The sequence below is a fragment of the Pyrgilauda ruficollis genome, unplaced genomic scaffold (genome assembly GCF_017590135.1).
Source record: "Pyrgilauda ruficollis isolate IOZ18807 unplaced genomic scaffold, ASM1759013v1 scaffold21, whole genome shotgun sequence".
NCBI classification, from domain to species: Eukaryota; Metazoa; Chordata; class Aves; order Passeriformes; family Passeridae; genus Pyrgilauda; species Pyrgilauda ruficollis.
The window spans coordinates 4,314,918-4,335,267 of NW_024520318.1; the positions used below are offsets into that span (position 1 = coordinate 4,314,918).

General features: G+C 47.8%; 1 protein-coding gene across 1 annotated transcript in view; it reads right to left on the bottom strand.

Moving 5' to 3' along the window:
- Positions 1-18,542, bottom strand: part of PLD1 (phospholipase D1) — a 61,991-nt gene extending 43,449 nt beyond the window's left edge. The window contains exons 1-4 of the mRNA XM_041467803.1: positions 18,388-18,542; positions 1,046-1,231; positions 584-711; positions 141-286 (exon numbers count right to left, since the gene is read on the bottom strand). Coding sequence (XP_041323737.1) covers positions 141-286; positions 584-711; positions 1,046-1,199 — 428 coding nt within the window. The 5' untranslated portion in view covers positions 1,200-1,231; positions 18,388-18,542. The remainder of the gene's footprint in view (positions 1-140; positions 287-583; positions 712-1,045; positions 1,232-18,387) is intronic.
- Positions 18,543-20,350: the final 1,808 nt, after the last annotated feature.

A 20,350-nucleotide genomic window follows, 5' to 3' on the forward strand; every position in this document is an offset into this window, starting at 1 on the left:
ATAGATGCTAAATATTCATGGAGACTGAATTCTTCTGCCCTCTCCTCCTTACAGCAAAGCAAATGGGACTAGTGAAGCCAAATTAAGTTAACAGTTCACATCTCCCAAAGCCCACTGTGTCCACAGGGACGCACACTCACCTCCTGGTGGGGATAGGGATGCGCACGAAGGCTTTGTACCTCAGCAGCTCCCTGTGAAACTCCTGGAAGTGCTTGAACTTCCTTTTCACGTGCCAGACAAACTCTCCATGGGTCAGCTCGATGGTGTAAACATTGGGGCTTGGTACCTGCAGGGGAGAACATCACCACATGGCATGCAAGTTTTGAAATAAGCCATTTTCCTGCAGCTGCTCATCTAAAGAGCCTTTATTCAGCTTTACTTAAGGATTATTGTGTCTCACGATTTCTTGTTCTGCTTTATTAGTTTTTATAAATAGACAGATAACCTTCTCTCTTAAGCATTTTCTGAGACACAGGCATTGCTGCTTCCTCAGCCCATGAACAAGCAAGCACAAAATTAAGGCACAAAGAGCATTTTAAATACAGTTCTACAGAAATCAAACGAAATCTCTGGAAGTTCTGACCTTCTTAGTGGAAGTAAAGCGTTCAACTTCCAACACACGCACTCGGACAGGACATCCCGTGAGGTACGTCTGCGTGCCCGGCTCTTTGAACCCATGGGTGTGGTAGATGGCAGAGAAGGGAATGCACACTGCAAGGACCACAAAGCCCACAAAACTGTTAGCTCAACAGCCTTGTAACAATCCATGAAGGCATGAAAGGCAGCAGACAGCAATGCTTTAACTTGGGAGCATTTATACAGCAGCATTAATTCCACCAAAAGAGCAATTTTTATTAAGGAGAGCTCAAAGACAAGGTTACACAGAAGGGACTTGACTTGAGAAGCTCAAGTATTAAGAGCCTCCTAGTTCTAAATCAGGGTCAATGCTGGGCTTGGCAAAACCCCTGAGGCTGCAGCCTACCTGCCAACAGATTGATAAAACCCAGGCAGGACACGGGATGAGAACACACGGGTGTCGACTCACCGGTGCCTTTGGGGTCAGTGAGCACCTCCGAGTCCACCTCCTCCCCCTCCACATGGAGCTCCCTGGTGTCCAGGCTCTCTATGATGTTGCTCATGTCTGCAGCGAGCTTCTTCAGCGTGGATGTGGCTGCATGGCTTTCTGCTCTCAGAGACATCTCAGGGGCCTGCGCTCAGGAGCTGCGGGGCGCTGGGGAGAGACAGAGCAGAGCTGTCACCACCTTCCCTGCAATGCAGGGCTGAAGGAAACCACTGGCCATGCATGGACACATCTTCCTTCCATCCCTTTACCCACATTCACCCCAACTATCCCTGTCCTACACACCCAATGGCAAATGTTCAGCCATAAAGCTGCAAACCATATCACTGCCTGGCCAAATCCCAGACTTAATTCACCCCGTGCTGCATTTCCCAGGTCAGGCTACATGGAGGAAAAGCTCACTCAGAAAACCAGTAGGAGTTTTTGCTACATGTTGTTCCTTTGAGTGAAGCAGTGCTGAAAACTCCCAGCATTATTAAGATTTCCTCTATTTCTATGCTTCTTACACAACCGCCTGTGGTGTCTGCGTGCCTCGTGCTCTCCCACGGCTCCATCTTCTCAGCAGGCTCAAAAGTTACAGCTCTAAAGGTTCCTCTCTAGGGTCAGGAGCATCCTGATCCCCACAGAAAGCCTAGGAACAACAAGGTAGACCCCACATCTTCTGTGCTCACCCCTCCAACATCCCAGGCATCTTCAGAGGACCAGCCCACTGTCCCTTAGTGATGGGGACACGGCCAGGGGAAAGGCTGCAGCCTGCTCAGGGCACTCAGAGGTGTTTGGGCACTGGTGGCTACAGCACTTCCCATCTTTATTCCCACCCATCCATTCCAGGAGCCTGAGTCATGAGAAAAATGGGGAAGGAAGAAGCAAAAAAAAATAAGGAAACAAAAGGAAATCGATAGATGAGGCACGGCCACTGACACTAGCACAAGCCCTCCCTGCTCGCGGGTATTTGCAAACCCTCTTCCTCTTCCTCCTCTAGGCTCTGCATCTCACCATGGGGCTGTGGAGCTGGCTGCTGGTCCTTGCACACAGCCAGGCTCCAGCTCCTGGGCAACTCCCTGATGATGATAAAAAGTCCCTTCAATCTTTGTCCTACTCTACAATAAATGTCACAGTTACAGTGAAAAAATATGGATGGGACAAACTGGCAACATTTTACAGAAGCCAATACAAGGATGCCCATTTATACTTGTGGAAGCTCTTACATTGTGTTAAAGAATGATTTTTCCAAAAAAGTGTGACATTTCTGATGTTAAGTTCTGCAAAGAACACTGGGCAATTATTCTTGTGTGAGCTCCACAACAAGAGCTGGGTATGCTGTAACTTGGAAATAATTTAGCATTTTAATAAATCATGTGTTTAGCTGCTTTTGAAAGACCATTCTTTATTATTGTTTCCTCCTGAAACAAGTCCATTATTTCATTACTACATAAGGCTGATACCATGTATGCCTAAAAACATGCTAGAAGCAGCTGCCTTCAGAAAAAAAAAATCCATTTGCACACAGACTTGAATCAAGAAAAACTGGGTCAATCTCTTGTCTTATACCAAAGTAAACGCAGAAGCAACAGCTTCTTAGGAGTGAGGGCTCTGAGGGCCTGGGTGGCTCTGTCACCTTCCACCAGTGGCAGGGAAAGCCACCAGAGCACAGAAGGCTTTAGGATCAGACCAGGGCCCCCAGGTCACTTCAAGAGATCTGCATGAATAATTCAAATATAAACACACATGTGGGTACCTCCTTTCCCAGTGATACAATGAACTTTGGGGCAATGGGTTTCAGCTGGGACAGAGTTAATTTTATTATTAGCTGATACAGCGTTGTGTTTTGGATTTAGGACCAGAAGAATGTTGATAACACACCGATGTTTGAGCTGTTGCTAAGTTCTGCTTCTCCTAATTCAAGGACTTCCCAGTCTCCAAGGCTCTGACAATAAGGAGGTGAACAAAGGCTGTGGGGCAGCATGACCAGGACAGCTGACCCAAACTGGCTAAAGGGATATTCCATTCCACAGGACACCATTCCCAGGATATCAACTGGGGAATTGGCTGGGGGGTGCCAGCTGCTACTGGGGGCTGGGCACTGGTCAGGGGGTGGTGAGCAATTGCTGTATTATGCAGCACTTGTTTCCATCAGTGTTATTCCCTTTTCATTAAAATTATTACTATATTTTATTTTGTTTCAATTATCAAACTGTTCTCACCCCACTGTCGTTACCTTACCCAGCCTGTGCAGCCTCTCTGCAGCAGGAATTTGGCACTGGCACTGTCCCACACCTCCCCTGTCACCACTTCATGGAAAGCCAGTTCTCCCTCTTGGAAGCTTTACACTTTTCCTATTCTAACAATGTACTGCAGGGGACTTCAATTATTCAGAGAGCAGAAGGTACATTTTCATTTGTTTGGAGTGAAGTCATTCCACCTGATATAGACTAGCTTTGGATGTTTGATTTTCTCCCTGGAAAGCAGGCATACATAAACAGCATTCCCAAGGGAGGCCATGCTACCAGGCTGTCCCAAATAACCCTGGGGATGGCAGGAGGGAGCCCAGAGCCTCACTCTGCACTAATACATTAAAATCCTATTTCCCACTCAGTACTTCATGCAAAGATTTTTTTTTTTGTGTATTTCTAGCTGGAAATAAAGCAGCATCTTGCTTTGTATTTCTGTGTGCATTCACATATAGAAACAAAATATTTTTCCCTCCATCAGAAGATGCTTTTACTTCATGGAAACTTCATGCCTTTTCCAAAAGAAGTTTTCCATAGTCAGAAAGAACACAAGCCCAAACACACACTGGAAGTGCCATGCCAGCAATTACACTTATAGGAAACCAGCACATACATATCACATCAGCAGGGCTGCAGGAAGAGCAACAGAGAGGAGCCAACAGAGAGAGGAGATGCTCATCCTCCCTCCTCCTCCTCCTTCTCCTCTCCTCCCCATCGTGCCAGGTACAGCTGGGCTCTTTGTCAGATTAATTGACACAGTTGGTTAATGGATAAACAATTAACCAGTGTATGCAATGATTATTTCCAAGGGACCGCAGCAGGGCTCCATAACTCAAGATTTTTTTTTTTATAAAGCTAAAGCTGTTTTCACAGCTGGCACAGACAAATCCTGCGATAGAGCAGGGTCCAAACTCAGATGGACCTGAGTCAGTCCCAGCAGCAAGATTCCTCCATCGAGATTAGAGACAAATTTTGGGGTTGAGAAGGAAAATGTGACTTGCCCGTGGCCCTGTCAGTAGCCCCACAAACCTGGCCAGAGGCCACGCTCCCTGTCACAGCTGGCTGCTGCAGAGCCAGAGGACACAGGGCAAACCCAACACAGGACAGGGCAGATGGCACTGGGGTCAGCTGGAAAGACAGGACATACCACACCTCTCTGAAACTTTGCCAAATTGCTTTACAGGGCCCTGCTCCACAAGAGCTATTTAACCTCTTGGGCAGAGTTTCCCTGCGGACACTCTCTGCATTCCCATGGGCAAGCTGAGGAATGCCTGGGTTAATCTGCAACAGGCTGGGTGCAAACAGGCACCAGACATGGATATCCAGGATTTTACCACAAAACAGGCAGGCTACACCCTGTCTGTCCAGTGCCACTCACTGCTGGCACTGCTGAGGAACTAGAGAAGGGAATTTTAAACCTCTGACACCCAACTTAAATGATACCAGCAAATCACAGGGGACTGCAAATAACAGGATGAAACTTCTGAGAAATAACTGCTGCATTTCAGTATCAGCTGTTGCCATTCAAGACAGAAAATAAGCATCATGTTTTTTAAAGGAAAATAAACCCAAACAACCAAAAGAGAAAAACCAGGGTCTGACTGAGTCAAGAACCGGCAATCCGAACAAACACAGAACCGGTGCCAAGATGAACAAACAGGACTATTGCCTGTGAGCCAGGAAGGAAGAGATGATGCAGAACACAGGAAAACTCAGACCTAAAGCATTTGACCTGTGAGAACAGTGTCACTACTGAGAGAAGGCAGAGAAATGTGACAGCAGACTGCAAGCCTGCAGAAGGTTGCTGTGAGCAGAGTGGACAAGGGAGAAGTGCTCTGAATTAGAATCACAGAATAGTTTAGGTTGGAAAGGACCTTAAAGATCATCCAGTTCTAACCCCTGGCCATGGGCAGGGACATCTTCCATTATGCCAGGTTCCTTCAAGCCCCATCCAACCTAGCTTTGAACATTTCCAGGGATAGGATATCCATAGCTTCTCTGGGCAACCAACGACTCAGCACCCTCAAAGGCAAGAATTTGTTCCTCATATCTAATCTAAATCTACTCTCTTTCAGTTTAACAGCTGGTTTAAAGCAGAGATTAGGGAGAAAGCCCTATCTAATGGCAAAGGCAGGGCACTGCCTGAGGAGGGATTTGCAGAGCCCCCAGGGCTTGGAGGAGGCAGGGGAACAGTTGTACCCCAGCATCCACACCCCAAACTTGCTGCTGGGGCAGCCAGGAGCTGGTGTGGCAACCTGTGTTTGAACAGAGGGAAGGTGCTGCTCCAGCTTTATCCGGCTCACAGTCTGCCTGGGCAAAAGCAGCAAGAAGGAAAACACAATGAAAAGACTCAGCAGTAAAGGAAAACATTGGACAGAATGAACAGACAAGGAAATAAGGAGATGATTAAAAACTGGAAGATTTTTACATACTACAAACCCTATAAACCCTACAAACCCTATAAAGACAGCTGACACTGCCCTTGTCCAGCCCAATTCTCATATTAATTACTTCCTCTTGAAGCACCACTTAAGCTCTCTGCCTTCTGTCCCAGGCTGTCCCCACAGCACACAGGCCCCAAATCTCTTGAACTAGTAAAATACATACACTGGAAATAGTGACTGCACCAAGAATCAGCCAAGACTTCAAATGTAGGAACAATGACTAAAAAAAATAGAAATTAACTGTATTAATCTCTGAGCCCTTGTGAATGTATTGCAAACCTGTAGCTCCATCCTGCAACTTTGCAAGCCCAATATCTACTTGCTATTTGCTATTTTGGTTATGCTTTAACCCCAAGTTATTACTTCAGGGATCATATGACCATCTCAGCCTTCACTAAAGAGAATTTTTTTCTACTTGTTGCACAGGACAACAAAAGCACAGCTTTAAAGGCATGGGAACTGGAAGGCAGAAAATACATATTTTTGTAAATATTCATGAACAGTTCTGTGTTTTGAAGACACTTACGTCCTGATGTGAAAATGTATGCAGCTGGTAATAGCACAGACTACCTAAAACTTGGTCAGCCTAAGTTTATTCTGTATCGTGGCAGATCTGAAACAAGCTCAGACAATCACAGCTCCTTAATGAGGTTCCGATACTGAAAAGTACCACAAAGAGCTATGAAATCCAGAAAAAATGTAATTTGGAAAAAATGGTAAGCAGAGAAGAGAAAATACATGCAGGAAAAACAGACATTTCCTGCTAATGCCTCCCAGGGTTTGATGCTCTGTATCAACTCTTATCCCTATGGTGAGAAACACTATAATCCTTGAAAATGATCTCATTCCTGTTCTCATGACATCTCTCCCAGTACAGTGACCTTTTGGCAAGGGCTGTGACAAGTGACCTCTGTTCCCATACTTGGTTTTCTCCTGCAGGCAGCGCCCATGGTGGAACACACAAAAACCTCCCAGGCTGCCTGGAGCAGAACAGACAGGCTCAGGCCAAAACAGGGCAGTGAAATGGGGTCATTAAACAGAAAACAAACAAACAAACAACCAAAATAAAGCCCAAAGAATCAGAGCTGTAAATTCTCTCTCTCCTCCTGCTGCTGCCAGGAGCCTGGGTGCAATAGGAGCACCAAGAGCCCAAATGAAATTCCAAGGAATTCCCATGCACGATGCCCTCAACAGCTTTTTGCTCTGTCTAGTGGTGATGACTCTTTGCATGTAAATATTTCCTAATTCTTCCCATTTTAAACCTAAAATTAGCTTTGGACCACTCCGTGTTGGAGAAATACTCTCATCTGATAAGAGCCATTTCTGAGGAGTTATTTGCCTCTCCAAGGAGAATCTGGGCTTGTCAGCACCCCCAATTTATGCCCTGGCACACCTTCCTTCCGCAGCCCTGGGCAGGGGTCAGCCCTCCACCACAGTTAGGAAGTGTTCCCTGTGCTCAGGATCCCTGCCAGCACCTGCAAAGAGCATCCTGCTTTTCCAGCCCAGGAAAAATTCTCATACTCACACCAAGCAAAATAGACACACACTGATTTTATCTTTCCCTCAATATTTAATCAAAAACCCAGGGCTCTTGTAGAGAGCATGTTACATTTCCTAACTATGAAACTAAAAGACAGTAGGGTTGAAAAATGGTCAGCAATGCCTTAACCCTGTTCTTCAGCTCAGTACATGGAAAACATGCAGGGCTCTTGTAGAGAGCATGTTACATTTCCTAACTATGAAACTGAAAGACAGTAGGGTTGAAAAATTCTCAGCCTTAACCTTGTTCTTCAGCTCAGTATATGGAAAACATATAGCCAGAGGAGCCAACAGCCAGCAACAGCAATGCAGACACTTCCTGAAAATCTGCCCTTCTGGATGCTCATACTGCAGGGGCAGTGCAAAAGGATTAGGGTTTGTTTTTTAAAACACGCAAAACAGTCCTTGAATAAGAACCAAAGCATTGCTCCTACCCTGGAAAGATCAGGAGCTGGAGAATTGAAATAAAAATTCAGATCAACAATAGACACATTGAAACATCATCCAGACCTAATTTGCTTATCTTTAGCCCAATCCTGATAAAACCAAAATATTTTAAAATACTGTTTCCAAAACAATTATCCCCACAAAGTGCCCACATTTAATAGCAACACCTCTAAAAGCAGAAACCAATTAGTGCTTCCTGCAGCGCAGTTCCCTGGCTCTGCATTATTGATTTCCACAGTCCTTGCCACGTGAGGCTTATTGCCAAGCCACCAGCCTGTACAGGAACAGCAAAGTCACAGGAATCCACACAGCCTGCTTGCAACAGGACACGAGATGCTTCAAGGCTGGGATGGCCTGGAAACAACAGGTTCATCTTCGGAAGTCCCTGCTGCACTATCCACACTGGGCAGAGCCCGTTCTGCCTCCAGACAGGGCTCTGCAGCATCCATCCCACAGCACTTGTGCTAGAGAAAAGGACACAGAAAAGCCAGGCAGGTCAAGGGAAAGGATGAGGTAAGGCACTGGTGACTAACACGGCCTCAGCCAGAAAGCCCCTCCGTGCTGGTCTGGCCCCACACCCAGGCCCAGCCTAAGTGCCAGGCACCTCCCAAGGACTCGTTTCATTTGCTTTACAGAACAGTAAAGGGAAAACATAAACATCCTCAGACAGGCAGTAGCTGATCTCATGCTGATGTACTGGTGCTCCATCTCCCCCTGCCCAGCAGCACCATCCCTGCTCCCTGGGCTGCCACAGGAAGTGCAGCCTCCCCAGGAAGCCAGTCATTAGGTATTTATTGGTAATTAAGGCTGGCCCTACAAATACTAATTCATCACCTTGTTTTGGATTCCTCAGGCATGGACAAGAGTATTTAAACACAGCAGTCACACCTCGGGCTGTGCATCCTTCGGGGATCACCACCAGTCCCGCACTCCCTGATGTGGTCCATGGGAAACACCCTGCAGCCCTAAACCCAGGAGCACTGCACAAAACACCCCTGAAAACCAGGACAGGGGATGCCCAGAGCCTCTGGAACCTGGTTACTCACCCCTAGAGACCCAATAGCACTACAGCTGCAGGCAGGCAAGGGAACTATGTGACAGCACCTTGGGGATCAGCTCCATCTCAGCATCCCCAAACCACACAACCAAGATACAAAAGAGTGGTCAATAGATCCTGGGCTGATGGAAAAGAGGATTGATTTGAAAGGCTGATTGGAAAACTGCCTGCTGCAAAGAGCAAACAGCAGGAAGGCCAAAGCATGCAGCACTTCTGGGTGCTGATAGACACACAAGTTTTGATAGACAAGACAGAGCTCACAAAAGCTTTATATAAAATCCTAAAAGCAAGGAGCTCGCCAAAGTGATAGTGTAATGCACAGGATGCTTAAAGTGACCATCTCCATGAGGTTCAGGGATAACAGGGACCATCACGGTGCTCACAGGATGATACACATGGCTGCAGCTCTTATCTATAGCTGAACACATCACACAAATAGAGCAGGTATTTTGTGACCTAAATGTATAGATATCTACAGGGCTGACGTCCTGTACATCACTCAACACTATTCTGGTATCTCCCAGTGCCACGTGTGCTCCAGCAACTGCCACCTGCCAAGCCACATTTCCGCAGGGAATTCCGGCAGCTCCGAGACAAGCGGGCATGCTGGCACACAGCCCAACACCTCCATCCCTCCCTCCCTCCCACAGTGGGGTTAGGTGGCAGCTGATAAATGCAAACACATATCTTCACATATCTCCTACCAGCCAAGCTAATTCCGGGGAAAGCACTGCAGCCTGTGCTCAGGAGGGATTCGGCAACTGCAACAGGATCTCAGCCCTGCACTGGCTCCTGGCAGCAGCTCCAGATCACAGCAAAGAGCACAGGAATGTGTCAGGAGGTCAATGTCCCCGTTCCCGCTGCCACCCTGCTGCTGATTGAACTGTTCCCATTAAGCGGGAACACGACTTTTCTTTTTCTTCTTCTTTTTCTTCTGCTTTTTTCCATGTGAAAGCACAGAGAGGTGATTTTGTTGACCTTTTTTGTGACCTGCTCAAAGAAACGAGTAATTCCTGCAGGTATCACAGCAACGAGGAGTAGCAGATTTAGACCACATATTTTTACTAATTGTTTAACTAAAAATTTAACACTTCAATAAAATGCTGTTTCTATTGTCTTGACTTTTGGGAGTTTGCTTGCCCTAATGGAACTTTTCAAACAATTTCCATTGAAAAAAAACCAAACAGTTGGCAGGAGCAGAGGGCCATGATGGAGGAGGAAAGCAACCCTCCCACTAAACAGTCCCACTGTCAGTGTAGTTCCCACTACAGCACAACTCAAATGCTCCCACGTGAGCAGCCAAGTCCAACTCCTTCTCCTGCCTGGGGAGTGCAAGGCACAGGCTCACCTCCCAGGGCGGCTTGCCCACACCACCACCAGCTTTGAGGACAACCACTGCAGGGTGACCACTACCACAGTTTTACTGATGCTTCTGTCCCTCTTGGAGGCAGCTCCAAGTGCAGGGCTGGGACCCACATGCAGGTCCACACAGGTGCCTGCACAGTGCCTTCCCACGCTGATCCTTCCTGGCAGTGTTAACCAGCCCTGTGACTGCTCAGGCTGAATATCAGCCTCTGCCAAGCTTTTGCTGACTGTGCACATGCTGTGCCAGGGGTGGACTTTGGTAACCCAAAGTACAGGATGGGTGTGAAAGGAACTGCTCGGGGTCACCAGGCTGTCACAGCAAGGGGATGTCCCAGTTCCTCTCTCTGCTCCTCAGCCAGAATCCCGCTGCTTCCCCATCCCAAACAGGACCCTGCACCACCCTGAAAGCACTGTCACTGTCACTGACAAGCTGGAGCCAGAAGTGCAGAGCTCCATGAAGAGATGCAGACCCCAAAATGCTCCTGTACTCCTGCGTGCAAACTTGGATTCAGCACCTTTCCAAACTGAACTCCCTAGTGATTTTTAATGTTTTATTTAGCAACGCTTTTAAATGTGTTTGATGCATTCTGGCTGATAAGCTCCATGAGAATTTGATGTCTCTGTCCTCATTTGACTTCAGTTATTTTCCAGTCTACTCTTAAAGCTGCAGTGCTCAGTGGCCGCAGCTCCCACCATCGAGCTGGGACACCCAGCACTAAAAGGCTGTTGTACAATCAGGCATCATTCCCAAAAAATCAGCAACAGCAAGTGCCAGAGGTGACAACAGGAGGGTGCATGTGTGCTCCTGATCCACCTTTCCAAGAACAGCTGCTTTTCCTCAGCACAGCCAGCACTGACACGGGCAGACACCAGCCTTCAGTCTCCCTTTCACACCCAGAAATCTCCAACCAGTCCCCACACAGCTTCATCAGAGATTTAGAGTAACACCAAGGTCTCACAAGAAGTGCATTTTCCTTTTCTGTGGCCAGCTTAAAAAAATATTTGTGAATGTCTTGTTTACAAGAAGAAAACAGTTGGCTTGGAGAAGTCCCAGAGGTAACTAAGAGAAACCATTACACCAAGCTCGAGGGCAGAGGTGATGCTGTCCCCAAGACCTCACAGAGGGCTCCAGGGGGCTTTGCAAACCAGCCTCTCCCATGGACACCCTACATGGGAACATAACAGCACCTAGGACACAGGGTACTCAAGCTAGTGAAAAGTTAGTTTTTCTATCAAACCTTAAAGTGTTTGATTCACTATCAAAATTAAGGACAATTAATTACAGTAATTGGGTTCTGATTTCTCAAATAATTCTGGGATGATGGCTGAGGTTTCAGACTAAGATCAAATCCAGGCAAATTTCATAAGAAATTGTCTGTTATGAAGCAGTAACTTGCAGGAACAGAATAGCTCCCTTATGTTTCTTTCTTAAATACAACTAAACACCTGCAAATTTATGCAAAATATCTCATTTACATACATTGACAATACTGACAGCTTGCTTAGAACAAAATAGATGCTGTGGACAAATTTTTTTTAACCATTTTCCTAGAAGGGAGAAACAATGCCTCGATCAAGCCTGCACAGGAGCCTGCTGATGGCAGGCAGGGAAAGATGATGCTCATCTCAGAGCTCAAATCAAGCCTCAGCTGCCTGCTCTCTCCTCTCCCCCACCCAGATCTCCAGAATCTTACAAGCAACACGGGTGTCTGGCCAAGGCAGACACCCTGCAGTTAATTCTCCTTTTGTTGAAACTCCTTTACAGTATTTTTCCCACAAATTCCTAGAGGAAATCAGAGTATTAATATTATGACTTACAAGCTTAACCCTCCAGACCTCAGCACATAATGAGGCAAAAATTAAAGACTATTTTTCCTTCAACTGCCATGACCTTCTGGAGCAGCACTGCCCAGAAAGTGTTTGCAGAGAGTTTTCTGCATGTACAAAAAGAGCTGTTTGGCAGGAAAAAAATGCAATAGTTTTGGGAGAGAAGTAAAAAAGGCTAAACAGGCTCAGACAGCAGTTCCCATCTTGCCAGTTCTTTCTCCTGGTGAACAAAATGGCTCATTTGCCATAACTGCTGCCAAAAAGTCTGCAAGATCAGGTCTAACCACAGAGATTTTAAAGCCACCATGAGTCATCTACTTTTCTTTCTTGGTAAGACTTAACACTGGGTGGGACACAGAAAAAAAAAATCAATTTGCAGGAAACCTCAGTCATGGAAAAATATACTTCAGAACATCTCACAGGGACTACATAAATAGCAAAAGAGAAATGAGAAAACAAAGTACTTCTTTCTGAAAAGACTATGATGCACTGCCTGCTCTCCAAATTGTTTCAGCAGCCCTTCAGCTGTGACAGAGGGAGGACAGCTGAGCTCCCTAGAAGACCCCAGCAGCCACAAGTGCTTCCCAGTGCCCCCAAGAGAACCACAAGTAAGGCAGATTTGTGTTCTTCATGTCAAGTCAACTGCATCATGTAACTGCATCTTACTTGAATTGAAAGAGAAAATACAAGTGCAAATCATCCAATTGTTCACCTCTTGTGTGTGACCATTCAAAGCTGAGAGTAAGAACATTTAATTTTTGAATAAAGAAAAGCCCCAACAGCAGGGTTGGCTTTAGCCAGGTACTGGGATGCAGTTACAAGGTCCTGCCATGGCCACAACACCTCAGCTACTGAAAGTGTTGGAAAGGTGCAATTAATTACTCTTGCTGGCTTGTTTTCCCCCTGCCTGAGGGCTTCCTGGAGGCTTCAAGCAGGAGTCAGCCCAGCTGATGGTGAGAGAAGGTTCATCTGACTCAATGAAATGCACTGTGCTCACCAACGGGTGTTTTCTGGGTGGGACAGAGACAAGCAGGAAGAACAAGAAATGAGTATTTCTGATTAATAAAATCCTGCCAGAAGTCTGGCTGGTAAAACACTAGAAGTTTCTAGGAAGTGGTTCAGTGATGAGTGAGTGCTAGTGGCGAGGAAGAGCCCTGGGATACAACACTGTCAGATCCTGGAGGGAAAAGAGAAGCAGGTTCTTGCATGGCCAGACAACCAGAAACTGCAACTGGCTCTGAATCAGCCACTTGCACAGGCTGGGACAGAGGCTGTCAGAGCACTGCTCTGTGGGACATTGTCTGCCAGGCACTGCCTTTTGTCTCTGTGCCCTGGAACATTTGCTCAGAGAAGAGAGGACCCTCTGTGCCAGGATCACCTTCTCCAGCCCTGGGGAAGAAGATGTAAAGCGCCTCCAGCTCACTGGGATCTTGCTACCAGTGTTTATCAGTAGGTTTATCTTATTTCTTGCAAAAAAGAGCCCTCATGTGAAGGCTGCACACGAGGGCTCACTGCACCAGCAGAAAGAAAAACGTAAGACAGGAATCAGGCCCGCTCACAGCCTGACCTGAAAAACGCAATCCAGGAAATGCAGTTTAATTCTTTCTTCACCAGCAGGTGCAAGCCAGGAAAATAGATCTCAACACCATGAATATTCTGAATACTTGCTGCTGCCAGTATAGTGTGCACAGGACACCCCCACCCAGACAGAAAGTCTCCTTCTGTCAAGTGAATCTGCCAATACTGATGAGGTTTCTCATCCTCAGCCCTGTAGCTCCTCTCCCAGAGGCTTTCCATGGGTGGACAGTGGAGGGGTGCTCTTTGCTCATTTCTGCAAAATGTGCACCCCACAACTATCCACCTTTTTATTACACCTGCCCTTTTATTACAGCCTTTCTCCCTAAACAGTGAGTTCCTTAGGGCAGAAAATAATTTATTTTATCTATTCCTCCTCTGCCACAGAAAACAGGATAGAGGAGGAAGGGCCAGTGCTATTACACTAAGGTAACTAATGCAAACTGTCTACTTTGCTGTCAAATCCTACTGGAGGTGTAGCATCATTTTATTTGATGGAGCTCAATGTGGTCCACTCTGTGTCCCCAGGGAGCAAAAGGGAAGATTTAAGGGCAAACAAATAGCAGAAAACCAAAGAGCACAAAGGTACGAACACCACACACAGCCAACACCGGCTCCAGTGCGACTTGGCACAGATGGGCACAGCCTGAGTGCCAGGGTTTATTTCCACCCAGCCCTAAGCTCAGACACTTTTACTGGCATCCAAGCAAGCGTGGTAGCCCAGTAAGACTAGGTCAGGTAATTACCTTGATATTAAAGCCCCACATATTGTTTTGGCAACAAGCCATGGGCAGGCTGTCACCCTTGCTGAGCTGATACCACGCTCGCTGCAGCAGATCCTCTGGCACTTGGCCCACCCCGTTCCCTGACCCTTTTTCAGCAAGATTGCCCTGACCTGCATCTATTTAGACCAGTGTGAGCCACAACTGTTTTTAAACAGAAGGTTTTATTCTCTGAGACAAAACTGGCCTCCCTTCTGGGGTGTGTGGCTTCCTCTCTGCCTGGTGCCATCCCAGCTCCTTTGGGATCCCAGCTCTCCAGTGTGGGAGCAGCAGCCACCAGACAGCTTCTCCCCCTCTCCACACCAGCAGATGGGTGCCTGGGGGCCGGAGCTGTCTGACAGACATGAGCCCCACTCCCACTTTGTTATGTAAACCCCCAGGTTTTGGTGTTTATCTGCTTGAAGGATCCAGAAATCACTAAATGCCAGCACAGCGCGTGGGCACGAGGAGCGAGGGATGTGCAAAGTGCTCGGGGCAGTGGCGACGGCACACGATGCTCCCACTGCTACTGCATGGAAACAGAGAAAACTCTAAATTCCAAAGACAAAAAATATATATATATATAAATATAAAATTAATGATCTTCAAAACCACATTTCACTCCTGTTTGTTCCCCCCTGCAGAGAAGCCAGGGTAAGGGTGAGTGTCCCATCACAAGGGCCATGACTGCCCTGTGCCACCCTGGATGCCCTGTGTCAAGCAGGTGAGGGAGCAACATGGCAAATATTTTGTAAATAAAACCTTGCAAATGGAGCTTTTTCCATCAGTCCCTCCACCACTTTCTGCCTTCCACAGTGTCTGTACATGCAGAGCTGGTATGTACATGTATCAGATGATCACAAGTCCATGGAAGTGAGGGACAGGGTAGGTGTACCTGGCTAAATATCCGTTAAAAACTTATTTATATATCTAAAACACACAAAAAATTGAATTGACACTATCTGTCTCTCTCTGTTCTGCAGCTCAGCAGAGCTGAGGTCTGGCACTGCATAGGTGGGAGCAAAGAAGCCAGACACAAGCTGCACACACATCCCACCTCTCAGAGGGCAGAAGAAGCACAGCAAGCAGAACCTAAATATGGACTGAAAAAGCCCTTATTTTGGCAAAAAAAAAATCCAAAAAAAGGCTGGGAAGGAAAAGGAAAAAAAAGACAGAGCCGCAACTCCCATCAGGCAAATCATCATGACCAAATCTCAGTCCCTGCAGGAGCCTCCAAGGTACAGGGCATGTGAGAGCAAGTTAAGAACACATCATCAAATAACTGCCAGTCAGACAATAGGAGGAAAAGGCATGTAGGGGTTTGCTCTCACCCTCCTCCTTCCTCACCCTTAGCCAAGACCAGGTGCCGACATCAGACTCTCCAGAAGAAAATCAAATTGCTTTTTCAGCTCTGTTACACACAGATATAGGGCCACTGGCCAATGCTGATTCTCACTAAAGGTTTTTTTTTTTAATTATTATTATAAATCACTTGCTGCAAAATAGCTGTTCCACCATGAAATTAAGGAACCACCTGTTTGCAAAAAGGCATCAGAAAGGTGCTGCTCCTCATGGACCACGATGGCTTCCTGCAAAACTCCAGCAATTTCAGTCCCTGAGTTTCCCCTTTGATGTATTCACAGGGTACAGACAGAGAGAAGATAAAACCAGAAGCCTCTATGAACATTAGTAACTGATATCTTCCTTATTATGTCATTTCAAGGAATAACACTTGTGGTAATGCCAACACTTAAGTGCATTCCCCTGAAATTTCTTTCCCTGAAGGTTTGATAACCTGCTTTAAATCCATTTTCAGAGAAGGAATAACTGTAAAACCCAAGTTCAACTGGCTGAAATTTCACTTAATCATGTAAGAGATTTCTCAAATCACTGCTGGAGACAAAACCCACTCCCTTAAAACATCTTTCCTCCACCACAGACACACCTGCAGTCTCAAGAACACTTCCTAACTTACAGGAATAACAAAGTCAAAATGACACAACCCTTTACACACTTTGCTACTATAAAGAGTAATAAAAATTTCTAGGAGGGGCACAAGACCGCAGCCCACGTTGTGAAAGATTAATTTCACCAGCAATGATCACCTACCTAGTACATATAATTTCATTCACACACGTGAAACAGCATCATCAGCAGTTTAAAGAACATGCAATTCTGATACCAGCACACTCTCTTAGCTGAGAGAGTTCAGGAGGCACCTGTCAACAACAGCATTTTCTATGGGGGGAGTTCAACCCTCTCAAAATAAGAAGAGCATCATGGCCTCCAGGAAAAGTGAATTTATTAAGTCTTTTCCAGGAAGATCAGAGCCTCAAACCCTAATTTTCAATAATCCTGAAAAGAATGATGTTATATATATCAAGACAAAATAAAAATGCAAATGAGTATGTAAGTGAACCCCTACAATCTTCTCTTCTTAGGAAAGTTAAATCTTGGCAAAACCAAATTCAATCACTGTACCTCTCAATAAACTTGCATTCAGTCGGCTGAAGCAGAGTCCACAGCAATCTCTGTAAATTTTAACAGGTTTTTCAGAGTGATCTGACCTTGGCCCTGTCCCACAGGGAGCTCTGACCAAGCCTGGGGCTGGCCTCCTCTCCAGAGGGGAGAGCAGATCCAGGGCTCAGTATCCCAGCCAGCAAACCCGGCACCAAGATGAGTGATGGGGACACCGTGGGATGTCACCCATGTGCTGCACCCCCAGGCCTGAGGGAGGCCAGACACACTTTCCCACTACAAAAAATCTGACTTTACAGGCTTAGTGCTACCTCATGGCAGAAGGACAGGAGGAAGGGCCTCTTTCAGCCGCAGGCAAGGTCATGGCAGGTGAACATCGGGGACTGTTGGGGGGAATCTCTGCAGCAACCCCACGAGCCCAGCTCAGGGATCCCAGCATCACAGGGTAACAGTGACCCTGAGAAAAGGGCTCTCAAGCAGCAAAGGAAGGGGAGCCCACAGACTCAAACTCAGAGCTTTCCAACTTCTGCCTAAGCTGGGCAGGATTTGGCCATGAGATCCAAGTCACAGGGCTAACGCTCCTGTGAGCATCATGAGGTGGTTGGAAATTAAGTTCCCTGGTTACCTGCGAGCCTCTGGCACGAGCTCACGCTTATCAAATGGTAAAGACGGCACGGGAGGGAAAACACGAATTCTTGAGTGATTAAAGACACTCAACAGAGAGCTCCCACCCTTCGAGCTGCAAACACAGGCATCTCAAAACACAGCGCCGTACGCAAACAGGGAGCTTTTGTCCCAGCAGCCACACCAGCCTTGCCATGACATCCACACTCACCATCTTCCACCAGTGCCAAATCAGCAGAGCTTCATCCACCCAGTCCAACTGCTGGTGCCTATCCCCATACAGCCCCAGTGGAGAGGCATCGTGCAGATTTACTGAAAGGAGGGATGAGGGGATCACGCAGACCTGGGCACACAGTGGGCATTGTCCTGGGTGCAGAGAGCCCTGTCAGCCCGGGAAACTCTTCCAAAGCCAATGGAGCTGCACTGACTTGAACCACGGTCCAGCTCGGACCGGAGGCACCTTGGGGCTGAAGATTTCTAGAGAGCATCACGCCAAATAAAGAAAACCAGCAACAGGCAGAAAAGGCTTCCATTGCAAGAAACCCACCCAGCAGCTCGGCAGAAAGGGTTGTGTCAGTACCTTCAGTAACTCTCAGGGTTTTCCCATAACCCAAGAACGGCGGGTGCGGAAGGGACGTGGCAGGGTCACGGCTTCACCAGTGCCGGGGACACTGAAGTTCACCACATCGCCGAGTTTCCCAACCCAGCGGCCCGCGCTGACCACAGGGCAGGACCGCACCGACCCAAACCCACCCACTTCACAGCACGGAAAACGCGTAAACCATCCCGAGTGTGTCCGACAGGCGACAAACACCTCCCCGCAGCAAAGTCTGCCCCAGCAAAGAGCCCGGGCAAGGAATTCACTTGAAAACAGACGCCCTGCGCTGAAGTCGCCGCAGTGCCCCGGGCCGGGCGCCCGCTCCGGGGCAGCCCCGCGGCCGCACCCGCCCGCACCCACCTCCGGCCCCCGCGGCCGCGGGTGCCCCATGGTGCCGTCAGAGCCAGCCGGGTGCCGTCAGAGCCAGCCGGGTCCCGTCGCTCTCGCGGGGCACCAGGAGCCGGAGAAGCAACCCCAAGGATCCTCCCTACACCGGCCCCGCCCGCTGGCTCTGGGCGCGCTGCCCAGGCCCGGCCCCCGGGCCCGCCCCGCGCCCGCCCCCGCTGAGGGCACCGCGGCCGCTGCCGGGACCGGGACACGGACCAGGGGAGGAACGGGCACCCCCCGCCCCGCCCCGGTGGGCGTGAGGAGCCGAGGGAAGCGCAGAGTAAGCTAAAGGGGAGTAACTCGGTTATTTCAGCCCAACTTTGCAGCGGGCGGTGGGGAGTTGAGGTTGCTGCGCGCTGCGAGTGCCGCTTCCACAGGGAGCACGGTTCTCCCCTTCCTGCCCGGACACTCCAGGAGGGAGAAGCCAGCGTTCCCCACCGTCACCGAGAAACTGCGTTTGACCAGGGAAACAGACTGAAAAAGCCTGTGCAAATTAACAGTTATTAATTGTACACGCGATGCTTTTTTCAGCATAAGACAGCCCAATAATTACAGTCCGGTGCTGTTTGGATCCGAGCTGTCCTCCCCTATACATGCTGCGTTTACCATGTTACTTCCCATATGCCCTTTTTAATATGCAAGGAGCAGATTTTTTAGCGAGAGAGAAAATTTTTCTGCTTGCAGAAGCATTGAACTGGCATGCGGATAAGCAAAATTCCCAGCAGGTTCCAGCTTTAACCCAGCCCTGAGTGCTGCTGGTGAAACGCCCAAAATCTGTCTGCAGCACTGCAGCTCTCACTGCTGAGGCTGTACAGGGAGATCTTGGTGATTTCTTCCAGCAAACTCACTTTGATTCCATTTCTATATCTACAGCAAGACTTCAGCATGGTTATTAGGATATTTTTCTTCCTTAAATGATTTTAATTTTTATTTCTTTAAATCCCGAAGAACTGAACAACAGTCCTTAAATGTAGATGAGATAAATAACCCAACTTTGATGACTGCTGGTTCAGAGGCAGCCCCTATCCCCTACTCTGACAGTACAATATTGAAGCATCACATTCTCCACCAGAGCCTGCCTTGTTTATAGGCACACGTGTAACACACTGGCTCATCTCGTTTACACTGGGTTTACTGTGACTTGGCTTACCAACACCTTAACAAAACAGAGTGAGTGATGTGCTTCACACCTAAAATCAAACTTGGAAATCTAAGGTGGGTTCCCACTTGCATTGCAACACGGCTTCCTTCAGCTCATGGGGCTGGGCTCACACACTGCCCCATTCAGCATCAGTGGAGAGCTGTGAGTCAAGGTGGCTCAGCAGTGCTGGCTGCACTGAGCAAGGAAAAAGTCAGCACAGACATTTGTGGCACTCAGTGTCAGGAGAGAACAAAGCAAGAGAGGAAGCTGGGGTGGAACACCGCAAGGCAATGGAAATATTCCAAGATGCCCTATATCACTGCCATTTCCACCCCAAAGAGTAGGCAGAGCCATGTTCCAGACAGGCACGTTACCCCACACTGCAGAGAGGTTTCATGCTAAAGTATGGAATAGGAATGAGTGGAGAGACAGCACAGGGAGCATCCTCAGGGCACCCACCTGCCCAGGATGCCCAGTCTCTGCCTTCTCTCTGGACACACCTCTGTAACCACCCAGCTCCCTGGGGCAGGAGGACAGAGGGCTGCAGGGGACCTCTGCCACCTCCCATCTCTGCACACCTCTCCACGTGTGTTGATGCAGAGCAGGGACATAGCAGACACAGAGAAACACAACTTTGTCTGCAAACAAACCCCTTCCCTCCTGCCCAGAGTTCATTTCAGTGTTCATCCCCTATGTGACTGGTTGATTTCTGGCAAATCTTTCCAAATCCATAAACCTTAGCTCACTTAATGCATATTTAATCTCCCTGCTGTAGGTTTATGTTGGCAGTGAGCA